Source organism: Gymnogyps californianus, chromosome 3 (assembly GCF_018139145.2).
Source record: "Gymnogyps californianus isolate 813 chromosome 3, ASM1813914v2, whole genome shotgun sequence".
Taxonomy (NCBI): domain Eukaryota; kingdom Metazoa; phylum Chordata; class Aves; order Accipitriformes; family Cathartidae; genus Gymnogyps; species Gymnogyps californianus.
In genome coordinates this window covers 30,508,725-30,531,378 of record NC_059473.1, presented here as the reverse complement: position 1 = coordinate 30,531,378, position 22,654 = coordinate 30,508,725, and the positions used below count along the sequence as shown (strand labels likewise).

Genomic DNA, 22,654 nt, shown 5'->3' with positions numbered 1-22,654 from the left:
CTCACTGGAGATTGTTAACTGGAATTACTGCCAGAGTATGCTGATAGCTGATCTACTGAAACAGAAGTTAAGAATTTTAGACCATGAAAATGGAAAGTATTTAAGAGGCAAATTGAAACACGATGAAATATTGAAACATTTCAGACAATGTCACATTGACAGATGAAGTTAAATAAATCATTTAATAAGCTCTATGACCCTAATTAAACTTATGCATACCATTAATCCCTCTAATCAATCCAATTAAAGACTAAAGCAGTCTCATGTGTTTGTACACAAAGTGCCCTACTGAAGTGAGTTTTAACAATGTAGCTAAGCAGAATGCTGGGATGAGTCAGAACTCAGTGACCATTATGTAGCTGGTAAGCAGAAAATGTGTGTAAACTCACCTCCTTGGTGTTTTTGAGGTAAATGTTATATTGCCCAAGATAAATAGTGTTCACGCACTGTTACCTGTGTTTCTCCTGGAGTATTTAGTGCTTCACAGATGAGGCTCTTGTTAGCAAATCCTTCCTTTGCAAAATGTCCACTCCTAAAAGACAAGCTCACGGTATTTTGTACAACATGTAACAGGAAGAATATTCATCCTTCATCTTTCTTTCCTCCTCATTAGGAAATACTCAGGAAAACTTTGGGGAAAAAAATAAGATTTAACATCATTGTATTTATTAGGTTCCGAAACAATACACATTCACATCCTTTTGAATACAGTACATTTGGCACAGTAATAATGTTTACGATGAAATAACACTAATGAATGGCAAGAGATTCAAATTACATCCATAAGAAAAAAATTCTGTACAAATAAATCCTCACAATAAAAAAAAACCTACCCCCCAACTGAATACATTTTATATTTAGCCAGAACTATTCTGCACATAATTTAAAAAGAGGTAATTTGTAAGCCTTTTTTGGAGAGAATTATTTTTCACCCTATGGAGAAAAATGTGTTTCCATTTTTTAATAAAGTCTATTTGGGAGGAAAAACAAGAAACAATGGATTCTTTATAATTATTATTATTATTAATAATCTTTTTGGCATTTTGCACTCATTTTACAAAGAAGGAACAGGAAAGATTTTACAGAACAGGCAGAAATGCAACAGAATGTCCATTTTTAAGAATTATCTTTAAAAAATGTTCAAGGTAACAGACAAACCTTCTGATGTAAACCCAATGCAGAGGATCTAACTATTTATATTGAAGAAATATCTGCCCATGCAAAAGTTTTTATCTCCTTCACTTTTCTCTTAGCATCCTACCAAACATTGCAGGTGCTGAGGCCTCTTGAAATACAAACGTTTGCTAGTTATCTTCATGTCAGAAACGGGAATACAGACTACATAGCTTGCTTACAAAAGCTTTATGGGACGCTTTTATTCCTTCAAAATAAATGCTCAGAGTTTTGCGTAAAGGCCTCTTGTTGTACAAACAGTAGTGCACTATCCGATTACTTGTCTTCCTAGCCAGTCTACTCACCTATGGAAAAGAACGCTTTAGCATTGTGATCAGTTCTTGCCTGGATGTCAAAAGCTAACCGTGATGAGAAATAAACAGAGCTAGTGGCGAGACACAAATTGATGGGCAGTTCTACAATATATTTCTAAAAGAGAAAAGAAATTTAAACATTGAGATGATGCAATCATTAAGATGTTTCTGTGCTGGTACTCAGCTCCAGAAGCTAGTCTTTTCCCAGTACAAAAGATTACTGAAGATAAATTAAATTAAACTAAAGGCTTGATCCATTATTACACCTGTAGGCCAGACAACACATTAATTGATATATCATAATATTTAATATTTTGAAATCATCATAAGAATATATATAATAATTACACCTGAGTTTTAAAAACAAAACAAAATGGAACTGAATGTTGTCATCAGTAACAGGCTATGAGCAGCCAGACGCAAAACTGACACAAACTAACTCATCTGCTTGAGACCGAGATTATCTCTTAAAGCCAATGATTCACACTTTGTCCACCACGATTTGTAACATTCCTTTCTCTTTCCGAGCTCTATCATGTCATAATAGAGTTGAAGAGAACTATACAAGAGATTTAGTATAGCTTAATATATGTCTACATCTTTTATAACAAAAACCTCATCTCTCTGACGGTAACTTGAACCAATACACATACAAGAGTATTGCACATGGACATTATTATAATTATTCTTTCATAGACTAACATTTTAATAGTATGCCTGAACATGCAGCAGTTGATACCTCTATATTCAATGAATTCCACAGGCCTTGCAGCAAACACTATATACAAAATCTCACCTGTACAAAAGGCAAAAAAGCTTCTTTAGTGCCACTTTGCCAATCACAAGTATATATATTTTTGTGCAGCTGGAAATCCATGTGCAACAATTAAAATGGATTCCAATGACCGCTCACTCAGTCCAGTAAAATATATAATAAAATGACCTCAGCGATACATGTACACAAAAAAAAAAACCAAAACCAAACCACAGGGTACTCCTGGAAATATAAGTACATAACACTGTTAGCGTATCTACAGGAGGTAACTTCACATTAGTAATATTGTCCACATGAGTTACCATTTCAATTCATACACAAAAAAATTCAATTTACAACTTTCAATAATGTCAGTTTGTGAATGTTTGATCTTCAGTTTTTTAACACATTTCCACATAATGCACGTGTAGCCTTATTTTGTGTCTTCTAAAAGCAGATTTCTCTTTAGATTTTAAACATAAAAAAACAACAAACACAGTAGTATTATGGTTTTGTAAAAGTGTGCAAAAGTAACACACTGCTGAGAAAATAAATATAAATAAGAAATTATTTATCAACTTAGCTACAATGGAAAAGGCAAATTTATAATGTTTATAATTAATTTTTTATGTAAAATTAACTGTAAACATTTGCAAGCTTGCCATCACATTAATGGTTCATTTAAATGGATATTAAATTTGGTAACATGGATAGTACACCCAATTGCCTGAAAAACTGTAAAATGCCTATATATAGCTGTCTTAACGTACTATAGGCTTTTTATTCTTTAGCCCTTTAATAACTATCCATATAGTATCTATTTCTTGCTTTAAATAAAATTTCAGTTATCTTTGTGACTCTTCTTATTCCTAAGAGTTTTCCATAAATTGTACAAGGAACTTCATCGAAAGCCTTAATTGGTGCGCTTCTTTTTCTGGACAGCTTTATTTTAAGTTTGTACCTCACCACAATAAGTTCATAATTGAGGATTACACCTCCATGAAGGCAGACTTCTTTGCTTACCAGAGGGCAACATATGACCTATTTGTTCCACATCTGAGTACAGATCTCACCATAACCACCAGTGCAGAAGAAACAGTTCTCACCTTCTCAGCTTAAATACATATGACAATTACAGAAAGTGATCTGCTAAATTGCTTTTAATAGCACGGCTTCATTTTCCATGGAAAAGATGCAATTTTGTCCTCTGGGGAGATCTTAGGAATAAAAGAAAAGTTGCAAATATATGGCAGTGTGTTACATCTACAATTTCTGATACAAAATTATTTTGCATTGCTTTGTGAGACAGAAATTAAGAGTGCTTTCAGGTCAAAAGATTAAAGGAAAAAAACAATAAATATATACTTTAATTGGGGATATGGGCTCAGGGTAAGAGAAGTAGTTCTTGATCTACTGAGTCTCAGTAATTTGACGATCTCTTCAGAATCACTTCTTGCAGCATCATTCATCTCTCAGCCTAATGTTGTCTATGGCAGTAGCTCTTCTCCAAAATAAGAGAACCCTTTAAATTCTTCTTGATTGATTTGTTTTATAATTGTCTCATCCACTAGCGTTAATACTGGTTCTTCTCGTGTAAAATCTTGATCAAAGTTATTTACATCCCTTTTGGTTTTCTGGGAAGAAAAATACAAATAAGGTGAATGTAAAACAGCACAGTAAAAGAACACGTGCTCTCCCTCCTCTCCATCCCCCCCTGAAAGGCTGAATTTTCTGGAATGATTGAAATAAAAGAGGAGCTACTTCACACAAAGAATAACAGACATATGAGAGAAGCTACAGGAGCAAGTACCATAAATGAGTTCAGGAGAGGCCACAGAAGCAGTACTATAAATGAGTTCCCAGAGACTCACGGGTCTCTGACAGGCGAAGGAATAGCAGTATGATGATAAAGCAGGAAGCTGAGATTAGGACTAGTTTAAAAAAGGCTTTGGCATAGTAGGTGGTACGGCTGTTTCCTCTTAGATTTGAACATAATGATATCTCATTTCAGAGGCAGAGAGTGAACTGATTTAATTGATTTCCCCACAATATAGCCTACTGTTTCAACTCTAAGTTAACTGTTTCTTTATATCTGGCTACACTCAGCTTTAAAATCAGATGTAGACCTTGCAACAGCTCTCAGTCCAAAATCCTTGAGCTCCACATTGGCAACTCAGATTTCCTAATGCAGCCAAATGTCATTCAGAGCACCACGGCAAAGTGTGAAATTCTGGCTCCAGAGAAAACCACCTCAGAACTCTTCTTCATTTCAATAGCATCAGGATTTCCCCATTGAAGTCCAAAGCACCTCACTCTTTCAGAAAAGTTGGGCCAACAAAGTGCTACTGTACATGTTCCGGTTGGAATAAGACGTATTAACTAGAGACAGCCTTGGGGAGGCCGACTCGTTGTCCTCAGGGCCCTCATGACAGTGACTATCTGTGATCACTTACATGTAAAAAAAGTTAAGGCTACAGGGGAAAACATTCCCCATGGTCATTCCCTTGGGACCTACACTGTTCATGTTTTCCACGTTAGCAGCGTATTTCAGGCACATACAGGTTCAGGGAATTGGAACAAGCCTTTTCCTTCACACTGCCTCTTTTCTCTTTGTTTCATGAAATCTAATAGTTACACAAGTGATACTTAATGGAGGCACACTGACACATTGAAAACTAGCTTTGTGTTCATCCTGCACATGTCTGAAATTAAGAAGATACCAGAAATAGAATAGCTATTTGACTTGCAAAGTAAAATGATAAAATCATAAAGTGATGCATCATCAAGTGCATTAATGATTCCAAATGGGATATATGACTTCTTTCAATATAGGTAAATTTTCCTATAAAATATATATAAAAATGTATTTTCTTCATCAGCTCTACTGAGGCACTAAAACAAATAGTTTTCTTTCTCACAATTGTAAAATGGTCATAGCAACCTCCACCTACATTGTTTGTAAGAACTTTATAGATATAGGGAAAAAAAGGTCTATATAAATACAAGAGACTGTCACTTGTAAACCAAGAACTTTCTAAGTGCAGGCAACCAAAAATCCACATCCTCTATCTACAAATTTCCATTAAAAGGAAAGGAATATGCACTTAACAAACATATATATGTTTATATTGTTTAAATTTGTAATATTTACTTTGTACATAAAGACTGGGCATAAAGTGTATGTGATCCATATACTCTGAACTGCATAAAGCGTGAGGGACATGGCTTTGGGCTTTATGTTTTATCCCAGTCATTTGGGCAAATACTGCAAAACAAGAATGAAATTCCATATGAATTTTTAAAGGCATTACATTGCAACTATGTCTACATTCTTCTTGTTCCTGTCATGGTTTAACCCCAGTCAGCAACTAAGCACCACGCAGCCGCTTCCCCCTCCCCTCCCAGTGGGATGGGGAGGAGGAAAGGAAAAAAAAGTAAAACTCGTGGGTTGAGATAAGAACAGTTTAATAACTAAAGTAAAATATAATACTAACAATAGTAATAATGAAATATAATAATAATAATAGTAATGAAAAGGAATATAACAAAAAAAAAAGGAAGGGGGGGGAGAAAAAAAAAACACCAGTGATGCACAATGCAATTGCTCATCACCTGCTGACCGATGCCAGAGCCGCGATCCGCCCTCCGGCCAACTCCCCCCTGTTTATATACTGGGCATGACGTTCCATGGTATGGAATATCCCTTTGGCTAGTTCAGGTCAGCTGCCCCGGCTATGCTCCCTCCCAGCTTCTTGCACACCTGCTTGCTGGCAGAGCATGGGGAACTGAAAAGTCCTTGGCTTAGGATAAGCGCTACTTAGCAACAACTAAAACATCAGAGTGTTATCAACATCATTCTCACACTAAATCCAAAACACAGCACTGTACCAGCTACTAAGAAGAGAGTTAACTCTGTCCCAGCCGAAACCAGGACAGTTCCCCATGTCCTACTGTAGTATTTTCACACGCTCATACAATGAATTTGCTACAGGAATAGTCACTAAAGCAGAAGGAGGTAAGTATTTGTAGAAAGCAGAATTCAAATTCAGAACTGTAGTTATGTGCAAGAGAAATGTGACTACACTCACACTTTAACCACTAGCTATCCAGGGTAAATAAGCTCTAGACTAGCTGAGAACAAATACAATATATATTATTTTCAGGTTTTCATACTGAACGTATTTGTGAAAAGTGTTACTTCCTTGCTGAAGCCAAAAGAATAAGATGACGAATTCCTCAAAGCCTATCAGGGGCAATTAATTCCCAACAGCTACTTTTTCCAGAAAACCACCACTAAGATTTGTGAAGGTGTTAGGTGAAAAAGAGTGCAGATGAGTACATCTGAAAAACTGTCCCAACATCGGTGTACCTAAATCCTATTGATTAAAAATAATTGTACTTCCAGTAGAACTTCAAATCCCAAACACTTCTGAAACAACAACCAAAGGTATTTGCTTAGATTTAAAAGCCTAGCATGTCTTAAAATATACCTTCAAGACCAAAGAAGGAAATAGAAGTTTTTACTTTCTCAGATTTATAAACAATTCCATGTCTTTTTGGCAGCATAGATGTAAATTACCCAATTTATTAACAGGACAAGTATGGAGCAATCTAAGATTGCAAGGATACGCTAGCAAGCCTCTAACCAACCAACTGATGAAGTGAGATTAAATAAATCACAGGGAACAAAAGTGAGTGGATTAAGCCATACAAGACATAAGGTAGAGTTCATAACAAGTGCTTCTTTTCAACAGAAAGATTTATTTGAGAAACCCTCCTTAGCAACTTAGGCACTTTCTTCCTGAAGCTATGACTATTTTGCAAGGCCCCATCTGCAAAGACAAAACAGGTCTGGCCACATTTCTGCTACTATTGCTATTTTAATGTACTTGCACTATGAACACTCTATAGGACAACAGCATGAACCAATATATAGTTGCAGCCTGAGGGCTCAGGATGAAGGTATGAAGGGCTGTGGCTGTCTCCTAGCAGAGAAACTGAGAAAAGAAAGATCTGCAAGGTAAGGAGAGTATATGAAGGAAACAGAGTGCAGCTATTATCCAACTTTGAACATTAAAAAAATCATGGAGAAAAAAAGAAAAATATTTAGATTGGCTGGCAAATGCATCATTAAAAATGCAATAATTAAATGGGTGGGATTCTGTTTATTTAGCCTGCAGCTCCTGAGACTTTGGGACACATTATTTTTAACTTTTCAAACTTTTTTCCAGGTAAGACTTTTCAATTTCAGATGACTGAAGAAACTAGGGTTATTAGGAAAAAAAGAACCCCCAAAACCACAGCTGTCCATCCAAACACACAGAAATTCGATTAGGTTTCTTTTTTTCTCTCTAGACTACCCTAACACCTTGTGTTCAGCATGTGTCAATGCTACACGAGAGCAGGGTCACAGCAGCTACCCAAGAGCTTCCAACAATAGGTACCAAATTCCACACTGCACTGAAACTGCACTACTGCAGGCAGCATGTGGGCAGTCCTCCTCTGTCCGACAAAGAGCAGCAGCAGTGCCACAGCACTTGTAATGACTAAAAATGACATGACTTCAATTCTAAATCTCATGGGAAAAATGGCTTCTCCACCAGCACAGGATCTCTGATAGTGAGAAGGAATAGTGACTCACTACCTCTTGTGCAGGAAACGTGCCAGCTAGTTGATCTTTTTTTTTTCCCAGCAGTGTGAATGCTTCATAGGTCTCCCATCTGAGCATGGACCTAGTGTGACCTGCTTATCCTGGGAGACATGGTGGACTTGCTGGGTGATACGATCTGATTAGATGTAACACTTATGCTACAGAAATAGAACCCCTTGAATTAATACGTATTAACATGACCTACTACCCATCAAGGATGACAATTTTAAAGTCAAAGTCATGTTTTATTCTATTCAAAGATTACCGCTTCTGTTCGAAGAGCTAACGTTACTGGAAATTTTAAAATACTATCTCTTCATAAAACACCATGTAATCAGCTTTCCTAGTTGGCCTGTACAGCTTTGGACAAAGGGATATTGTTTTATGAATCAAAATGCTTTTTTTTCTTAAATCTCTTCACATAATTACTAAAAGATTAAAAGGAACTTCATATGCTATTAATAAGCACACATTAAACACTGGTTTTATGAACTGGTTTTATTTTCACTACCATTTCAATAAAAAATTAATTTTCTACCTGCAGTCACAGACTCAAGCTTAAAAAAAACTCCAAAACATGCTTAATAAGCTTTCCAGTGTCAAGGATTACCAACCTTGCCTGTTAATGATTACTAAATGACACTATATGAATTGCAACAGTGAAAAAAAAAATCTAAGTTGATGTTCTTATCACTGAAAATACATTAAGAAAGTTAGAACTTGCCATTCCTTCCATTAATCACATGAACCAGATGTGAGTGACAGGAGCCTTTGGTATTGAAAAGCCACAGAAATCCTTGCAAGAAGGCACCTGACAGAGGGTGGTCCAAACCAGGGAACTCAGCAAAGCTTGGGCACCTCATCAGCTGTGCATGAGGCCAAGACGCTCAGTGGACTCTCTTCTGCCTAATAAGGATTAAATTAATTCTCCAGCTTGGAGGCATTATGAGGTATCTCTCTCTACTCCATTATTTATTTTCATTTCATTTGCAGAAAATCACTGAAACTCTTTCAAGTCCTTTGCAAGCTCAATGGCTCCACTAAATTGGGCTGGAATTGTCCAGCAGGTTCAAAGGCTACTCAGAGGAGGTGAAAGAAAGATGGAGGTGGTGGCTAGAAAACAACACTGTCACAAAAGCCTACGTTTTGTATTTTAGCCTGATTTTCCTACAAATTCACAATATGCTGCTCAAATATAACTATAGGAAACCTCTTTAAATCAATTAATAGATTTCTGTTGAGTTTAGTAGAATGAGGAGCTAATCCAGAACAGACAGCCAATACAAGTAAGTGAGGCCTGAAATGATCATTATAACAATGAACCAATATGTTGGAAGAAAAAAATACTGTGCTATGATATTTTTCAGTAAGTGGACCTTTTGACACAAAATACACAAAGCTCATCCATGATTTTCACAGTCTGAGATACTGTCAGCATAGAAATGCAGACTGGCCTTTCTATATCACTGAATGAAACATCTTTAACTTTACTCCACTGCAATTCTCTGTCAACAGCAGTGCTTGATGCCTCTTCATATATTTTCAAGCCCACAGTGAAATCCTGGAGTTTGTCATTAGTTTTGGGGAGCTTCACCAGAGAACCCTTCCAGTGCAGCGCCTGGCTGTACCCAGCAGCACATCAAACACGTGAAAGGCGCATTAAATCCAGGCAAGAAGCTGCTGCAGCTTTCAGTGTTCAGCTACAGGGGCACGGGACAGCAATGCAGCAGGAACAGGACATGCAGCAAGAGTCACACCTTCTCATATGTATTACACGGTATTATTTAATTTTATCCAGAAATTTGCTTCAGTAAGAAATAAATGATTCCTGCATTTGACACAGTATCATCAAGAAGAAATTCTTAGATCAGGATGATCAGAGTTTAAATATTTTGTATTTACCTCATCACTGATAAGATTTTCAGATTATTTTGTTCAAGAAAAATGGAAACTCAAGACATCAAACAAACTAGTTTGAAGCACAAGGTTATGTGGCTAACCTCACATATCACCGTCCTCTCATTCACCTCTCTTTATTATGATAACAAAACCTGCAGCACAGGCAGAGATCACTTTGCACCAATGACTGGATCTCTTTTCATAAAGGTGTAGTAGTTTCTAAAAAGTTGAGACCAACTGTAACGAGCACTCACTTTTGCACATAACTCATTCTATATATACAGAAATTCAGTATGAATACTGTGAAAGGAAGGGGCTGAGAAGCACAACACTTCAGGCCAGTCTTTCTGTTTATCCTGGTGATGCCTCTTCACAGTATTTGCACGCCTTGAGAATCTGTATCAGTATTGGAAGTATTTCCTAGAATGTCTTATTTCAGAAGATATGAAATATATGTTATCAGAATAACTTTACAAGTTATTAAATTTTTTCAGCATGTGAATTGCTCTATTCACACATGGGAGAGTTACAACAGATCAGCCATGAGCTGCAGTATATTCAACTGAAGGTTATGATGATAAAAAGGGTTTGGAATCCAAGTAGTTTTTACAAGTATACCAACATTCATTACTTCCAAGTAGAGGGTGAGATTTTGTGCTCCTAGATTATTCTTTCATTAGATGTAAAAGACACCAAATTAAGAAAAGAAGTGGGAAAACCCCCCACTCAATAAAGATGTTAATAGATAGAGAAACAGTATTTGAAAAGCATGCCAACCTATGCAGTCCACAATTTAATCTGCTATGGAAGTACACAGATATTTAATAAACACCAAGCTAATTCACAGAACTATGCATTTTAAAAGGGATCATTTGTGATCCAGTAAACTGAAACCACCTTTATACTGAAACAGTATGTATCCTTCCTAGGAATGTGAAATAGGTCAAGTAGGAAGGAGGGATAACCTAAACAATTAGGGAGTACAAACATTTAATGACTACACGGCCAGGATGTCAGCCTTAGTATTTCACTTTTGCACAGCCTTTCTCGTGTCCTACACCTATCCTACACCCCAAAACCACCACAACAAAACAAACAGCAAGGCAAACAAAATCAAAGCTCTGCAGGTTCACTGACAACCACCCTGTGTTCGCAGTCTGGGCAACGAACCTCACCCAGAAGTCATCGCTGTAATACCGTTGTCCCCTATGGCCGTACTTGGGTATGGTTTTAACATGAACGAGTACACAGCACTAAAGCTATATATACCAAACCTGCTTTGTTCATAGCCTGATTGCTAAAGCGCAACAGTTATCTCTGTGTAAAACATCGATGGAGATAGATTTCACATGAGCTGCAGGGGAGGTCAGCACTACAGCTTCCCACCTGTGGTTAGTCCTTTACCCTCACGATCCATCTTGTCCACCTTATCAGGGCTTGCTTCCATTAGGACTTAATCATGACATAACCACTGCACATAAGCTATGCTATGGTAGAATACATGCATTTTTTAGAGTGAAAAAAATTGCAGGGGAAGAGTGCCAACTTCTGAATTTCTACACTATATTTTTCCCTTATGGTAGTTTTCTTTGAGGGTTTAACTACATGGGAAACAATTTTATATTTCTTCTTGGGGTGGGGAGGAAATACGAGAAGAGGAAGTAATGGAACAATCATATAAAAATACCCTTCATCTGCACAATGCAATTCCTATTGCAAATTTTATGATCCACTCTGCAGTGCAGATTTTGTATGTGTGCCTCTCTAATTCACATTATATTGGCAAGCCTCCATTGATATCCTCAACTGCTCTAAGGTCATGATCACCAATGTCACCTCCCCTCTTACGTCCTGGCACACATCCAAGATTTGTCCATTTTTAGTTTCCAATTCTCCTGAAATTGCATTTTAACCACTGGTATTACGGCAGAGTTATAGTAGTCAGGGCTGGTGCATCTGCGACATGCTAAACCACCTGCTGGTGAGTCCTCAAATACACATTTAGAAGCCTTTTTGGTCTTCCTGATCACTAGCACTTTAGCACAAAGGACTGGCTATACCCAGAAAATGGAGCTGACTTGCAAAGAAGAGAAGTGATGCAGGAGAGCTGGTAAGCCCAGGGCACACGTCCCTAGAATTCCAGTGGCTTCCAGGAGACATCCCGTAAATCACTGGAAAAACTACCCAAATACAGATAGTCTAGCAGTGCACTGAGATATTTGACCAGATTTATTCTGTAAAAGATCAACAGATTTACTTTGCTTTCCATTCTTTAAGCAATCACAAAGACAAGGAATAAATTAAGGAGACTCTGATACTAGTGAAGAGGTGAATGATGTAATGAAATATTTCAAGACTCATATCTCTGCCATGTATCCTGAATAAATATTGACCGACTGACTTTCCAACATTTTATTCTGCCTACAGTCACCTATCCCACTTAATTACAGAAAAGTAACACATCATGGAAACCTTCCTGAATATGTTATGAAATTATAAATATATACCAGTATCTTGTGATTCTGAGCCCCTCCTCTATCGAGGAGGCATGGACATGTGCATTGTGACACTGGACGCAAAGAAACACCACAGCATGAAAGGTAATAGCAATGACGTACAGTGGGAGCATCATTCCAAGACTCAGCTACACACTAGAATGGTTTGCACTATAGGCCGTAGAGCAGGAAGCCTACAGAGTTTTTGGCAAGACTGCCTTCTTCAAAACATTTCAGGAAACTCATGCTCTTTGATGATGATCTCTAGCTCATTAAGAATAAAGCTTTTAGTTTGACATGGATGATGTATATGACAGGCTTTCATACAGAGAAATGGTATAGCAGGTCTCACCTTATACAAATGGAGAAAGCCACACAGTGATGGTTTAATTCTAAGACTACTGAATCGTTAGACATCGTATTGTGAAGTCTAATGATTACTTTTAAGTCTTTTCAAAGACAGATTAAAATAAAGATATACTGACTTCTTATAAAGCAGCTGAAGCTGCTCTTTTTTTCTTTTAAACTAATGCACATACTCATACAAATTGTAGACTGAAAAAAAAAAAAGGCATTGCACAATTATGCATGAATGCCTACTACTTCTGCATCTCAATATATCTCCTTTCCACCTTTCCTCCAGACACTGGAACTGCTTTTTTAGAACACAGTTTTATTAAAAGAGCGCAGTAAGACATAGCAGAGTTTGTAGTGACATGGGTTTCATACTTGGTTCTGCTACTGATCTGCTTTGAGCCTGAGTAATTTTCTCCTCACTATGCATCTAATTTTCTTCCTATTTTTGTTCTCCTTTACATGGACTGTGATCTCTCTGTCTATCATTATCTACGATCTCTTGATTGTCTCTCACTTATATGGCTTTTTGCACAGCGGGAACCTCGTCTTGCTGGGAACTCGAGCTGTTATTGCGGACCTGAGGTCACAAATTCAATTTCTCTTTCTTCTTGTTCTTGTCAAATATAAACACAATCCTTCAGAGTGTCATGGGCAGTCATGATCTTCAACTTCTTCTTTTCTATACTCCATAATTAAGCAAAGGGAATCATTGTTCATAAGTCCTTTGCAAACATGAATATGGCGTGCAAATCAAGGAACAAGATCTGCGCTTAAGGTTTTTCATAAATATCTAGACTGAGTGTTCCTCTCATCCTGCATAATTTAAGCATATGATTCCTGGAGCATGCTGTTGAGAGGACCAGTACAAGGTCTGTGCCTTCATAGTAACAAAATCCTTTGTAACAGCACAGCAGCATAACAACAGGAAAGCAGCAGTTAATGAAGTGCTAGGATTCCTTACCATTTAAAGATGCCTTCCCTGTCCTGCTACTGCAGATAAGTGCCTACACATCAGCTGCTTCAGTCCACCATCTGCATATTAGTGCATATGTCAAAGGAATTAAGTTTTGCACTAGTATGCTGAGCTGTGAACACATACATTGACAAATTTTTGCTGCCTATTTTGGATGAACATCCTGGTAAGACACTGTTGTTAACTTTATGCTCGCATTAGCATGGTATACTGCCAACACAAAAGGTTCTGCACAAGAAATAAACCCAAAGCCAAAGCTCTTCTTATACTCTGTGTTCACCAGACTCCAGCTATGAATGGGACTAGTCATGGACTGCCAGCCTTTGGCGAGTCTTCGCTTTTTTCTGATAAATTCCTCTCCACTCTTTGATAAAGAGCCAGATGCTACTGCTTCTTAAATCACCTGGTGTTTTGCCACTGGCTTTTAATGACATCAGAAACAGGCCCAACCCAGGAATATTATTTATTATCTACATTAATATAAAAATATTTCTGTTTGAATGCTTAAGAATGTATTATAAGTAACCATGATAAGATGATTTCACTTAATGGTTTAGATTACTTTCTGAAAACAGCACTGGAGATTAAAGCAGCCAAAAAGTGAAACAGAACTTGTCTTATTCTGAGGAAGCCCAAAAGGAAAGCAGGAAGACTGCTTATCACTCCATCCCAGTGGGCATCACTTAACAATGTACACTTAACAGACAGTTAAATGAACCTAATTATTCAGTATGAAAAGATTTTAGTGCTATAAGACCAGGACTCAACAAAACCAAACAAATACTGCTGGATCCCCAGTACAGAATCAAAAGAAGCACAATAAAAGTTGTTTAACTTATAAATATTTGGGAACCTGCAGTGCTGGGAAGTAGCTTTCAAACTTCTGTAATTCTAGTGTTGTGGTAATCACAGCTAAAAACAGCTGCTGCAGGCACTGACGCTGAAAAGAATAAAAACCAAAAAATAAGACTAACTGAACAAGCAAATTCTGGGAAAACAGAACCTTGCTCATCTAAATAAACAACAATGAAATCCCTTAAAAATACCAGCTCACTTACTCTTCATTTCTCTAAGTTGTGATACAAGTTGCACATAAGCTCCTCAAAAGCTATATACTTAGACTCTTAGCAAATTTAATGGTTGTACAAAGTGCCAAGCTAGTTGAAGCTTTGAAAACCAAGGTCCTTTACTTTGTTGAGGGAAGAGGCAGAAGTGTTACAGACTTCTCTGCCCTGCCCAGCCACATGCTAGACCGATTGGTATGAGCTACGTTGCAGGCAGTTATGATACTGTTGTTCACAACTGTCTACTGCAAGCTCAACTGAGATCTCGAACTTCATCGCCTGCCAATAGCCCATGCTTCTCAATCAGCAGCGACCTGGCTAACGCTTGAACCAGTAGCAGAAAAGTGTAACTTTTAGGAACCAGCTGACATTAAATATTCTAATTCATGATACCCTGTGGCAGGGGCAGCGTGCAAAAAAAGAGTGTTGGACTTCAACCATTATGGCTGTTTGTAATAAAAAGGCTGTCCCGAAAGTCCACATCCATTTTTCTTTAGTTTTTCTAAAGGATATATATTAACCATTCTGACAAATACAGAATCTTCCCTGTTTCTAAACCTTTTTTTTTGTACACCAGTATTAATCACCACAGTGTCACTCTCAGAAGAAAGCCCACTGTTTTCCTATGCCTGAAATGCCTGCAGCAAGTGGGGAATACATAATGTGCAATGTTTAACAATGGTACATGAGGGTCTTGAGGTCTCAAGATCACTCCCCAGTGTTTCGTCTAAGCAGTAACACTTCATGCAAAAGCATGCAGTATAGCCCCTTGCGTGCCCATCTGCTAAATGCTCATTGCCATGCACTGATGACTGAATGGAAATATTTTATGAAACTGAAGGGACACCTCAAGGTTATTAGGCCTAAAAATGGACCTACCTTGACATTTTCCCCATATTGAAGGCCTTACCTTAAAGAGGGACATTCACACTGAAGCAAACTTGAAAAGAGAGAACATTTATACAAAAAGAAATTTACTTGGCCTGTAATTTCCTATGTTCCTTTTGGTGCTATTGAATGATACCGCATTTTACAGGGCTTCTTCCCCACAGCGTAAAGGCAAAGTCATAATTTTGCATGTATGATGGTACAATCCACTGTCACAAAAAAATAGAGGTGTGCCAAAAAACCCCACCAAAACAGCATCATGACTTCCCAACACCAGGTTAAAAATCCCTCGTTAAAAAGTAAAAAATCTTTGCCTGTTAGCAGTCATGTATGAAAACAAATCTGAGAGTACAGAACTTACGTTTCAGGCTAATATATTTGAAAGTTTTCTCCAGAAACGCGGTCCCTCTTTAAGGATTCCAGCCATATTTTACAGTAAGCAGACGGTTGCTGCAGCAATTTAAACACACACCTCTCTAATTGAACACATTTTTGGGAGCCGTTCAGTGAGGCACCTACCCCTGAGGCAGGTGTGGCCTCTGCCTGTTTGCCTGTGCAAACAGGCCAGCTGCACACTCCATAGGTGCTGATTTGTATTTGCTATTTATTACCCAGTTTCCAAACACTGTGGGCATCCAGCTTGTCATAAGTCATCGACAAAGGGTTGCCAAAATTTTGCCAGTTTTTCACTCATTTAGGGGAGGGGGAAAAGAAAATTCCCAGTGCTCACTGACTCCAGTTGTAACCCACAATCATTGGCTAGGACTAGAATTTCATATTTGGGAATGATTTTATTTCAAACCTTTGCTGCAGCGCAAAACTGAAAGAGGACACATTGCTGGCATCCTTAAGTCAAGACTTAACAAGGGAGTTTAGGTTCACAAGGAAACTGCATACAGACAATGTGGCTCAGATAGTGATAACTAAGGGGGGAGGGACTTCGATAATGGTTTATGATTATCTTAGAGTTACTGGAGCTAGAGAGATGTGCAAATTACTGTAGGAAATTTGAGACTGAGGATCAAGATGAAATTTGCTAACACTGAGGTCTGGTATAGCATAGAACAGTCTTCCAAGGGAAGTGCTACATGTTCAGTCAATTTAAAAGCCAGGCTGATCTTGAGCATTTGGTTTTTAACACTTCTCAGTCATATTTCTTCGCCGGCACAGAACTTTGCATTAAGCGTCCTGAGATTACCACAGAGTGGAAACTGAGGCATGAAAAGGTTAGGTGATGAACCCTGGACCACACTATGAGTTTCTGGAAAATCTGGTAGAACAACTTATATATCTTGCATTTCTTGGGTCTCTGGTTTTAGCTGCTAGACCAACTCTCTACCCCTGAGAAGTCAGAACTGAAGAAGGAACATACAAATATTCGGAAAACATTCTCAGTGATATAACAGTAGGAATGGAAGAGGCTGCAAAATGAAGGGAGTCACATTAGATGAACTAAATGGGGCGGCGGCAGCTGCTGTTGCTCCATACTGCAAGATACAATTCTGCAATAGACTATCTTGTTCATTTTGTTTCTAATGCTCTTGAAGAACGCGAGCTTTTAAAATGAAAAACCAAGAAATTATGAATGCATAGAGAAAATTAAAATAATGTATTGCTCTGTGAAAGCTGCATGCTCACAGTAAATCATCGTAATGATATTATTTTGTTAACTTCATCTCCATAAAGCCACACTATGAATGGATTGCCACAGGCACTGATAAAGCCATTAGCGATGAAACTTCGGCTTAATTGCTAAAAAGAAATACATATGGCAAACATCTGTTTTACCAGGCTTTGTATTACCCTCTGGCTCAGAGTTCTTCAGCTTTTTCATGTTGGAGATGTCTTAGTCAAAGTCTCAAATTTTCCCAACCCTGACATTTACAACAGGGTGGATGCAAACGACAAGTCTGTCTGTTTGCATGCATATGTTTCAAGGGTTGACAGTAAAAACTCAGCCTGAAAGGACAGGAGTGTGCCTGTGGCGAGACTGTCCTTGCTGCACAGCGCCTAACAGCTTCCTCCGTCTCACAGCTCCTTGCAGCACACTGAGCCAGTGTGACCAACAGCGTAAGAAATATGAGAGTGATTTTATTGTGCTGGTCTAATTCTACAAAAACCGAGAAGAAATCCCTCAGAGGGCTGGAGCACCTCTCCTATGAGGAAAAGCTGAGAGAGTTGGAGTTGCTCAGCCTGGAGAAGAGAAGGCTCTGGGGAGACCTTATTGCGGGCTTTCAATACTTAAAGGGGGCTTACAAGAAAGATGGGGACAAACTTTTTAGTATGGCCTGTTGTGATAGGACAAGAGGTGATGGTTTTAAACTCAAAGAGGGTAGATTCAGACTAGATATAAGGAAGAAATTTTTTACGATGAGGGTGGTGAAACACTGGAACAGGTTGCCCAGAGAGGTGGTAGATGCCCCATCCCTGGAAACATTCAAGGTCAGGCTGGACGGGGCTCTGAGCAACCTGATCTAGTTGAAGATGTCCCTGCTTATTGCATGGGGGTTGGACTAGATGACCGTTAAAGGTCCCTTCCAACCCAAACCATTCTATGATTCTATGAAATTGATGCTCATGTGAGGCTACTACTGACTTCAGCCAAATGAGCAACTAATTTTGGGCAGTGATGTTCCTCCATCCCTGGCAAGTGGGACTGGGATATCGTGTATCTTTATGCCACTTGTGCACACCTCTCTGAGCGTCACTGGCTGATGGCAGTGGCATGTCAGCAGGCCACAAGTTCAGTCTGGAAAGCCCGCAGCTGGCCAGCTGTGCTCTCAGAAATGGCACATAGAATTTCTTGCAGGGAATCTAATAAGATATGGAGAAGATTGAAGAAAAAGCAAAATACAACAAAATACAGCTTTGCTTCACTGTTTCAAATATAAGCTTTGCCAGTAAATAACAACTTGGGATAATACAAATTTCATCAATACACATTAAAGGTGAAGTGGCAATCTGTTTCAATCACTGTTTTTAATGCATATTTTATTATTTCTTTTGGGATAGACAGAATCATCCCATCATGTCACCAAGCAAGATCTACCACACTTACCACCATACCAATGACTTTGGTAAGAAATTAATCTACTGCACCCTTGTTTTAATTTGTAATATGGCAAATGCACTTTGAAAATGGAAATAACTGATTCAACCAAGCCCGGAGCATAACCATGGAAACAAAGAAAGATGGAGAGCAGAGAATCACTGAATACTATCAAGGCCTTTGTGGTTCTTGGGCAATAAATTATGTTGCAAACCATAGCCTGGTCTTATAGGTACTGATTAGGGAAATTTCATTCTCCAAATGGAATAAAATTCCAGGAAGAATACATGAGACAAAATATCTTAACATAGGAATAGAATGCCTCAAAGGGATTTCTGCCTCACAAAAGTTGCTCTGGAGAAAAGATATCTGTCTGCACTAAAACTGTACTTATTTCTTGCATATGCAATTACATATTCATGTCTGCATTAAAAGCAGCAGGGAAGAATAATATTATTCAGAAAATTTCAAGACAGTCTGTGAAACTCTAAGAATTAGGTTTTAAGAACAGTGGAAATGATCTTCAAGAGACATTGTCAAGGTCACTGGAGCTTAGATGTAACAAATATCCTCTTCATAGCTGTTCAAAAGTTTGCTTGATTTCTAATGTACATGGCCCAGAGCTATTACTTTTTCTATAGTAGCTTAACATTTATAATAGCTCTATATGGGACAAACCCTCAGTATAGTAAACCATAGTGTATATATATATAAAAAAATTAATTTTGCCACTGAAAAGCCTCATAAGTCTGGATTTATGAAAGGAAGGGCTGGTAGATAATATGCATCAATAGGACTGGGCCCCAGTGCATTTTCACCCCTTTGTATTCTCTATTCCAAGTCATAAAGCTGGAGAAGCAGCGAAAGATCCTTCACAGCAGGTTTCAGGGCCACCAAATCTGCTTCCATTGTCTCTGCCTAGCACAACCTGGTGTGGCACTCCTGTCACTGCTTAGCAATCTAAACCTCAGCCATTTGTATGAGTGCTCTGCCCAACGCACTCTTGCAAGCCTTCAGAAAACATAGTCAGTTTTTCAAGGACCTTTTGGACTTCAGTAATTTTCATTCCAAGTCTGGAAACAGTTAGGAAAGAAATTTCAGCTTCCAAAACATCATTAGAATAATCAAATCATGTACAAACTAGAAGGACATTAATGGTATATTTCTGGTATAATAAGGAATATATTTGCATCCATCCACAGCGTGAATGAGATTTAAAAAAAAAAAAAAACAAACCAAACTCAAAAGCCTGGCTAATAAATAGCCATGCAGTGTTTCTTTCAAGTCCAGTTGAAAAATTCAGACTTAAGGCTGGCAGAGCTGAAGAGACATACCTGAGCTATAGAGAAGCACAGGCCTTACAGTACCATGTAATATAGCTCCTCAGAAAATCTGTTATGGCAGAGAAAGGATAAAAGGTAACAGAAAAGGAAGACGGCTCTGCTAACCAAGGAACTCGCGTGTTTTTGGGATCAGCAGAGTCGTGAGGCAGAACTCAAGCAATGTTTGTTTCCACGCTAGTACCTCCGTGACCTCCCTTGGCAGATTATTCCATTGTCTGATGGGACCTCAGTGTTTGACCATTTTCCCTGATGAGTTTACTTGTTTAGTGTCAGCGTTTTATATTGCCCAGAGCTCATTTGAACAGATCCTATGGCGTTTTGTTTTTTTTTTTTTGAAAGTGTGTAAGTAATTATAAAATTTCCCCCCTTAGTCATCTTAATGGTTGGTCAGAAAATAGATGAATACTTGTGTAAATATATGCATTCTTGCATGAGCAAAATTTTCTATGTGCATGCAAAACTCAATTTGAATGCACAAATGACTATATATGCATTGTATGCTTCTTTCCCTACACATATGTACACTCACATATCACATGCAAGAATGTCTATTTTCTGACTAATAATCTGGCCTCTTCTCATAGCTATTTTCACAGATCTAGGCTCTCCTGAACATAAGATTAAAAATATATTTTTTTAATCTCCTTTTAATATTACAAGTCACTTTTAAATAATCAACAGCTCTTTATCAATACTGAAAGATGTTAAAAACCAGAAAACATTCCAAACACAGGCATTAGTTATGTTTTTTCCATAGTTATTCCATAGCTATGGAACAGTTACGCTTGTTAATCTGAATCAATGAATCTCAATGCTACACTCACAACTGAATTTAGAGAGGAACTCTCTATCTAGATTTTAAAGTAGACTTTATTTCATTAGTGTTCATCTTCTTCCCTCTTTCCTGTATTTTTCAAAGTGAGTGCAATCTCTTCTAGCTTGGCAAGTATCCAAAATCACCTTTTCAGCATTTGAAATTTACTGCCCTAGATTCCTTTACCATTTCTGAAGTTGCATAATTAATAATTATATTTTGTGTGATCTTTCTCTCCAGCCTAGATATATATCACACTTTACTTTCCAATTAGTAAATCGTCCAATTTTAAGAGGACAAGTAAAAATTTCAGTATGATCTTGCTCAAAAGATTTCTACACAACAACAAAATCCAAACAATTGCAAAATTTATACAGCTGGTACAAAACAGCTGATGCATCATAAACATAGTGTAAATATATAAGGCATACCCTTTCTAAGTGTAGAAAAGTTATCAGTAAAAGTTGATAGGACCAGGTCACTGGGGAGGATAACTTAGAGAGAACAGACTGAGAACATGAAAATAATAGGGATGCCTGTAACATAGACTACATATTATCTGAATTCACCACCATAAAAAAAAGAGTTCAGAAAAAACCCAAGCATACAGAACTAGTAGACTGCAGGAATCAAATTTGGTAGAATAAAGAAAGTTGGCATATACAATATGGAAAGAAGTAGTATGAAAATCCAACATTATAGAAGCAGCCTGAAGAAAAATGAGAAAAGGTGTAAATAAAGATGTATAAAATCACCCTAACAATTACTAAAGAGCAAGCAGCTGTCTTGAAAATTATACAAAGGACTACTCTGAAATAATCTGAAATAGCTACTAAAACTGAAATATCCAACTAAAATACCATTAAAGGAAGCAGAAAAGGAGAAAAGGAACAAAACAACAGGAATTAATAAAATAGGAATGGCTTTACAATATAACAGCAGTGAAATAATGACCAGAAAGAAGCTGCACTGAGAAGGTAGAAGATATTTATATCGGCAATGAACAAAAATATCTGACATACTAAATGCCTCCTGACTTTTAAGAAGGACTGCCACAGCAGGAATACTTACAAAAATAATAAAGGCCTTGTAAAAATACCTATTGTCAAAGGGAGTGTGCATCTCGATCATGAAAGGAAAACAGCCAATAAACAGACTAGATTTGAGGAATCTGGGATTGACTAGATGTAGGCATAAAGTGAAAATTATTTTGGAATTGTGCATCCTGATTTGATAACTGTATTACGAAAACACTGATGAATACTGAGCAAAGCAATAAAAATTACTGTGAGATGAAAGGCCAAATACTTGTGAAAAACAGGAAAAGAGCTACACACACGCAACTCAGCTAAACACCGACTAAGGCTGTCTGCAGCTATCCAAGGGCTGTGGAACCTGACTGGAAAGCAGTTAGTTACAGCATTAAATAGGCTTCAGATAGACACTAGTGGGGTTAATTTGGGGTTTACACTTCCTGCAGCAGTGCAGAGACTTGTAAGTCAGCTCAGGCACTAGGTGCAACCTGGCCACATCTCCAGAGCAGAGCTGGGCAACAGGGCAAGCGAGCTGGCATGCCCAGCTGGCTGGACCCTTTCCAGGAGAGGGGCTGGCTCAGGCATCCCTCTGCCCATAGCTACCGCATTACAAGGTTTCCATTCTCCAAGAAATATATTAAGAAAAACTTCCCCATATGATAACACTGTATCTTACTATTACTCCTAGAAAGACATTCACAAGGCTTAACTTTCACTTACAGTTGTCAATCCCTTTGGGTTCTTTCTGCATAGCTACACAGAGAGAGAGAGAATTCTCCAAGAGTGGACTCAGAGGAGCTACCTCAGGCTCCTGTTCTGGACAGGCAGCCCTGCTTTCACCACCTAC

General features: G+C 38.0%; 1 protein-coding gene across 2 annotated transcripts in view; it reads right to left on the bottom strand.

Annotated features, from left to right (window-relative positions):
- Positions 1 to 644: 644 nt before the first annotated feature.
- The window catches only part of PRKCE (protein kinase C epsilon), a 301,786-nt gene continuing 279,776 nt past the window's right edge, over positions 645 to 22,654 (bottom strand). For both annotated transcript variants that reach the window (XM_050893523.1, XM_050893524.1), the window contains exon 15: positions 645 to 3,875. In XM_050893523.1, the coding sequence (XP_050749480.1) occupies positions 3,729 to 3,875 (147 nt within the window). In that variant the 3' untranslated portion in view covers positions 645 to 3,728. The remainder of the gene's footprint in view (positions 3,876 to 22,654) is intronic.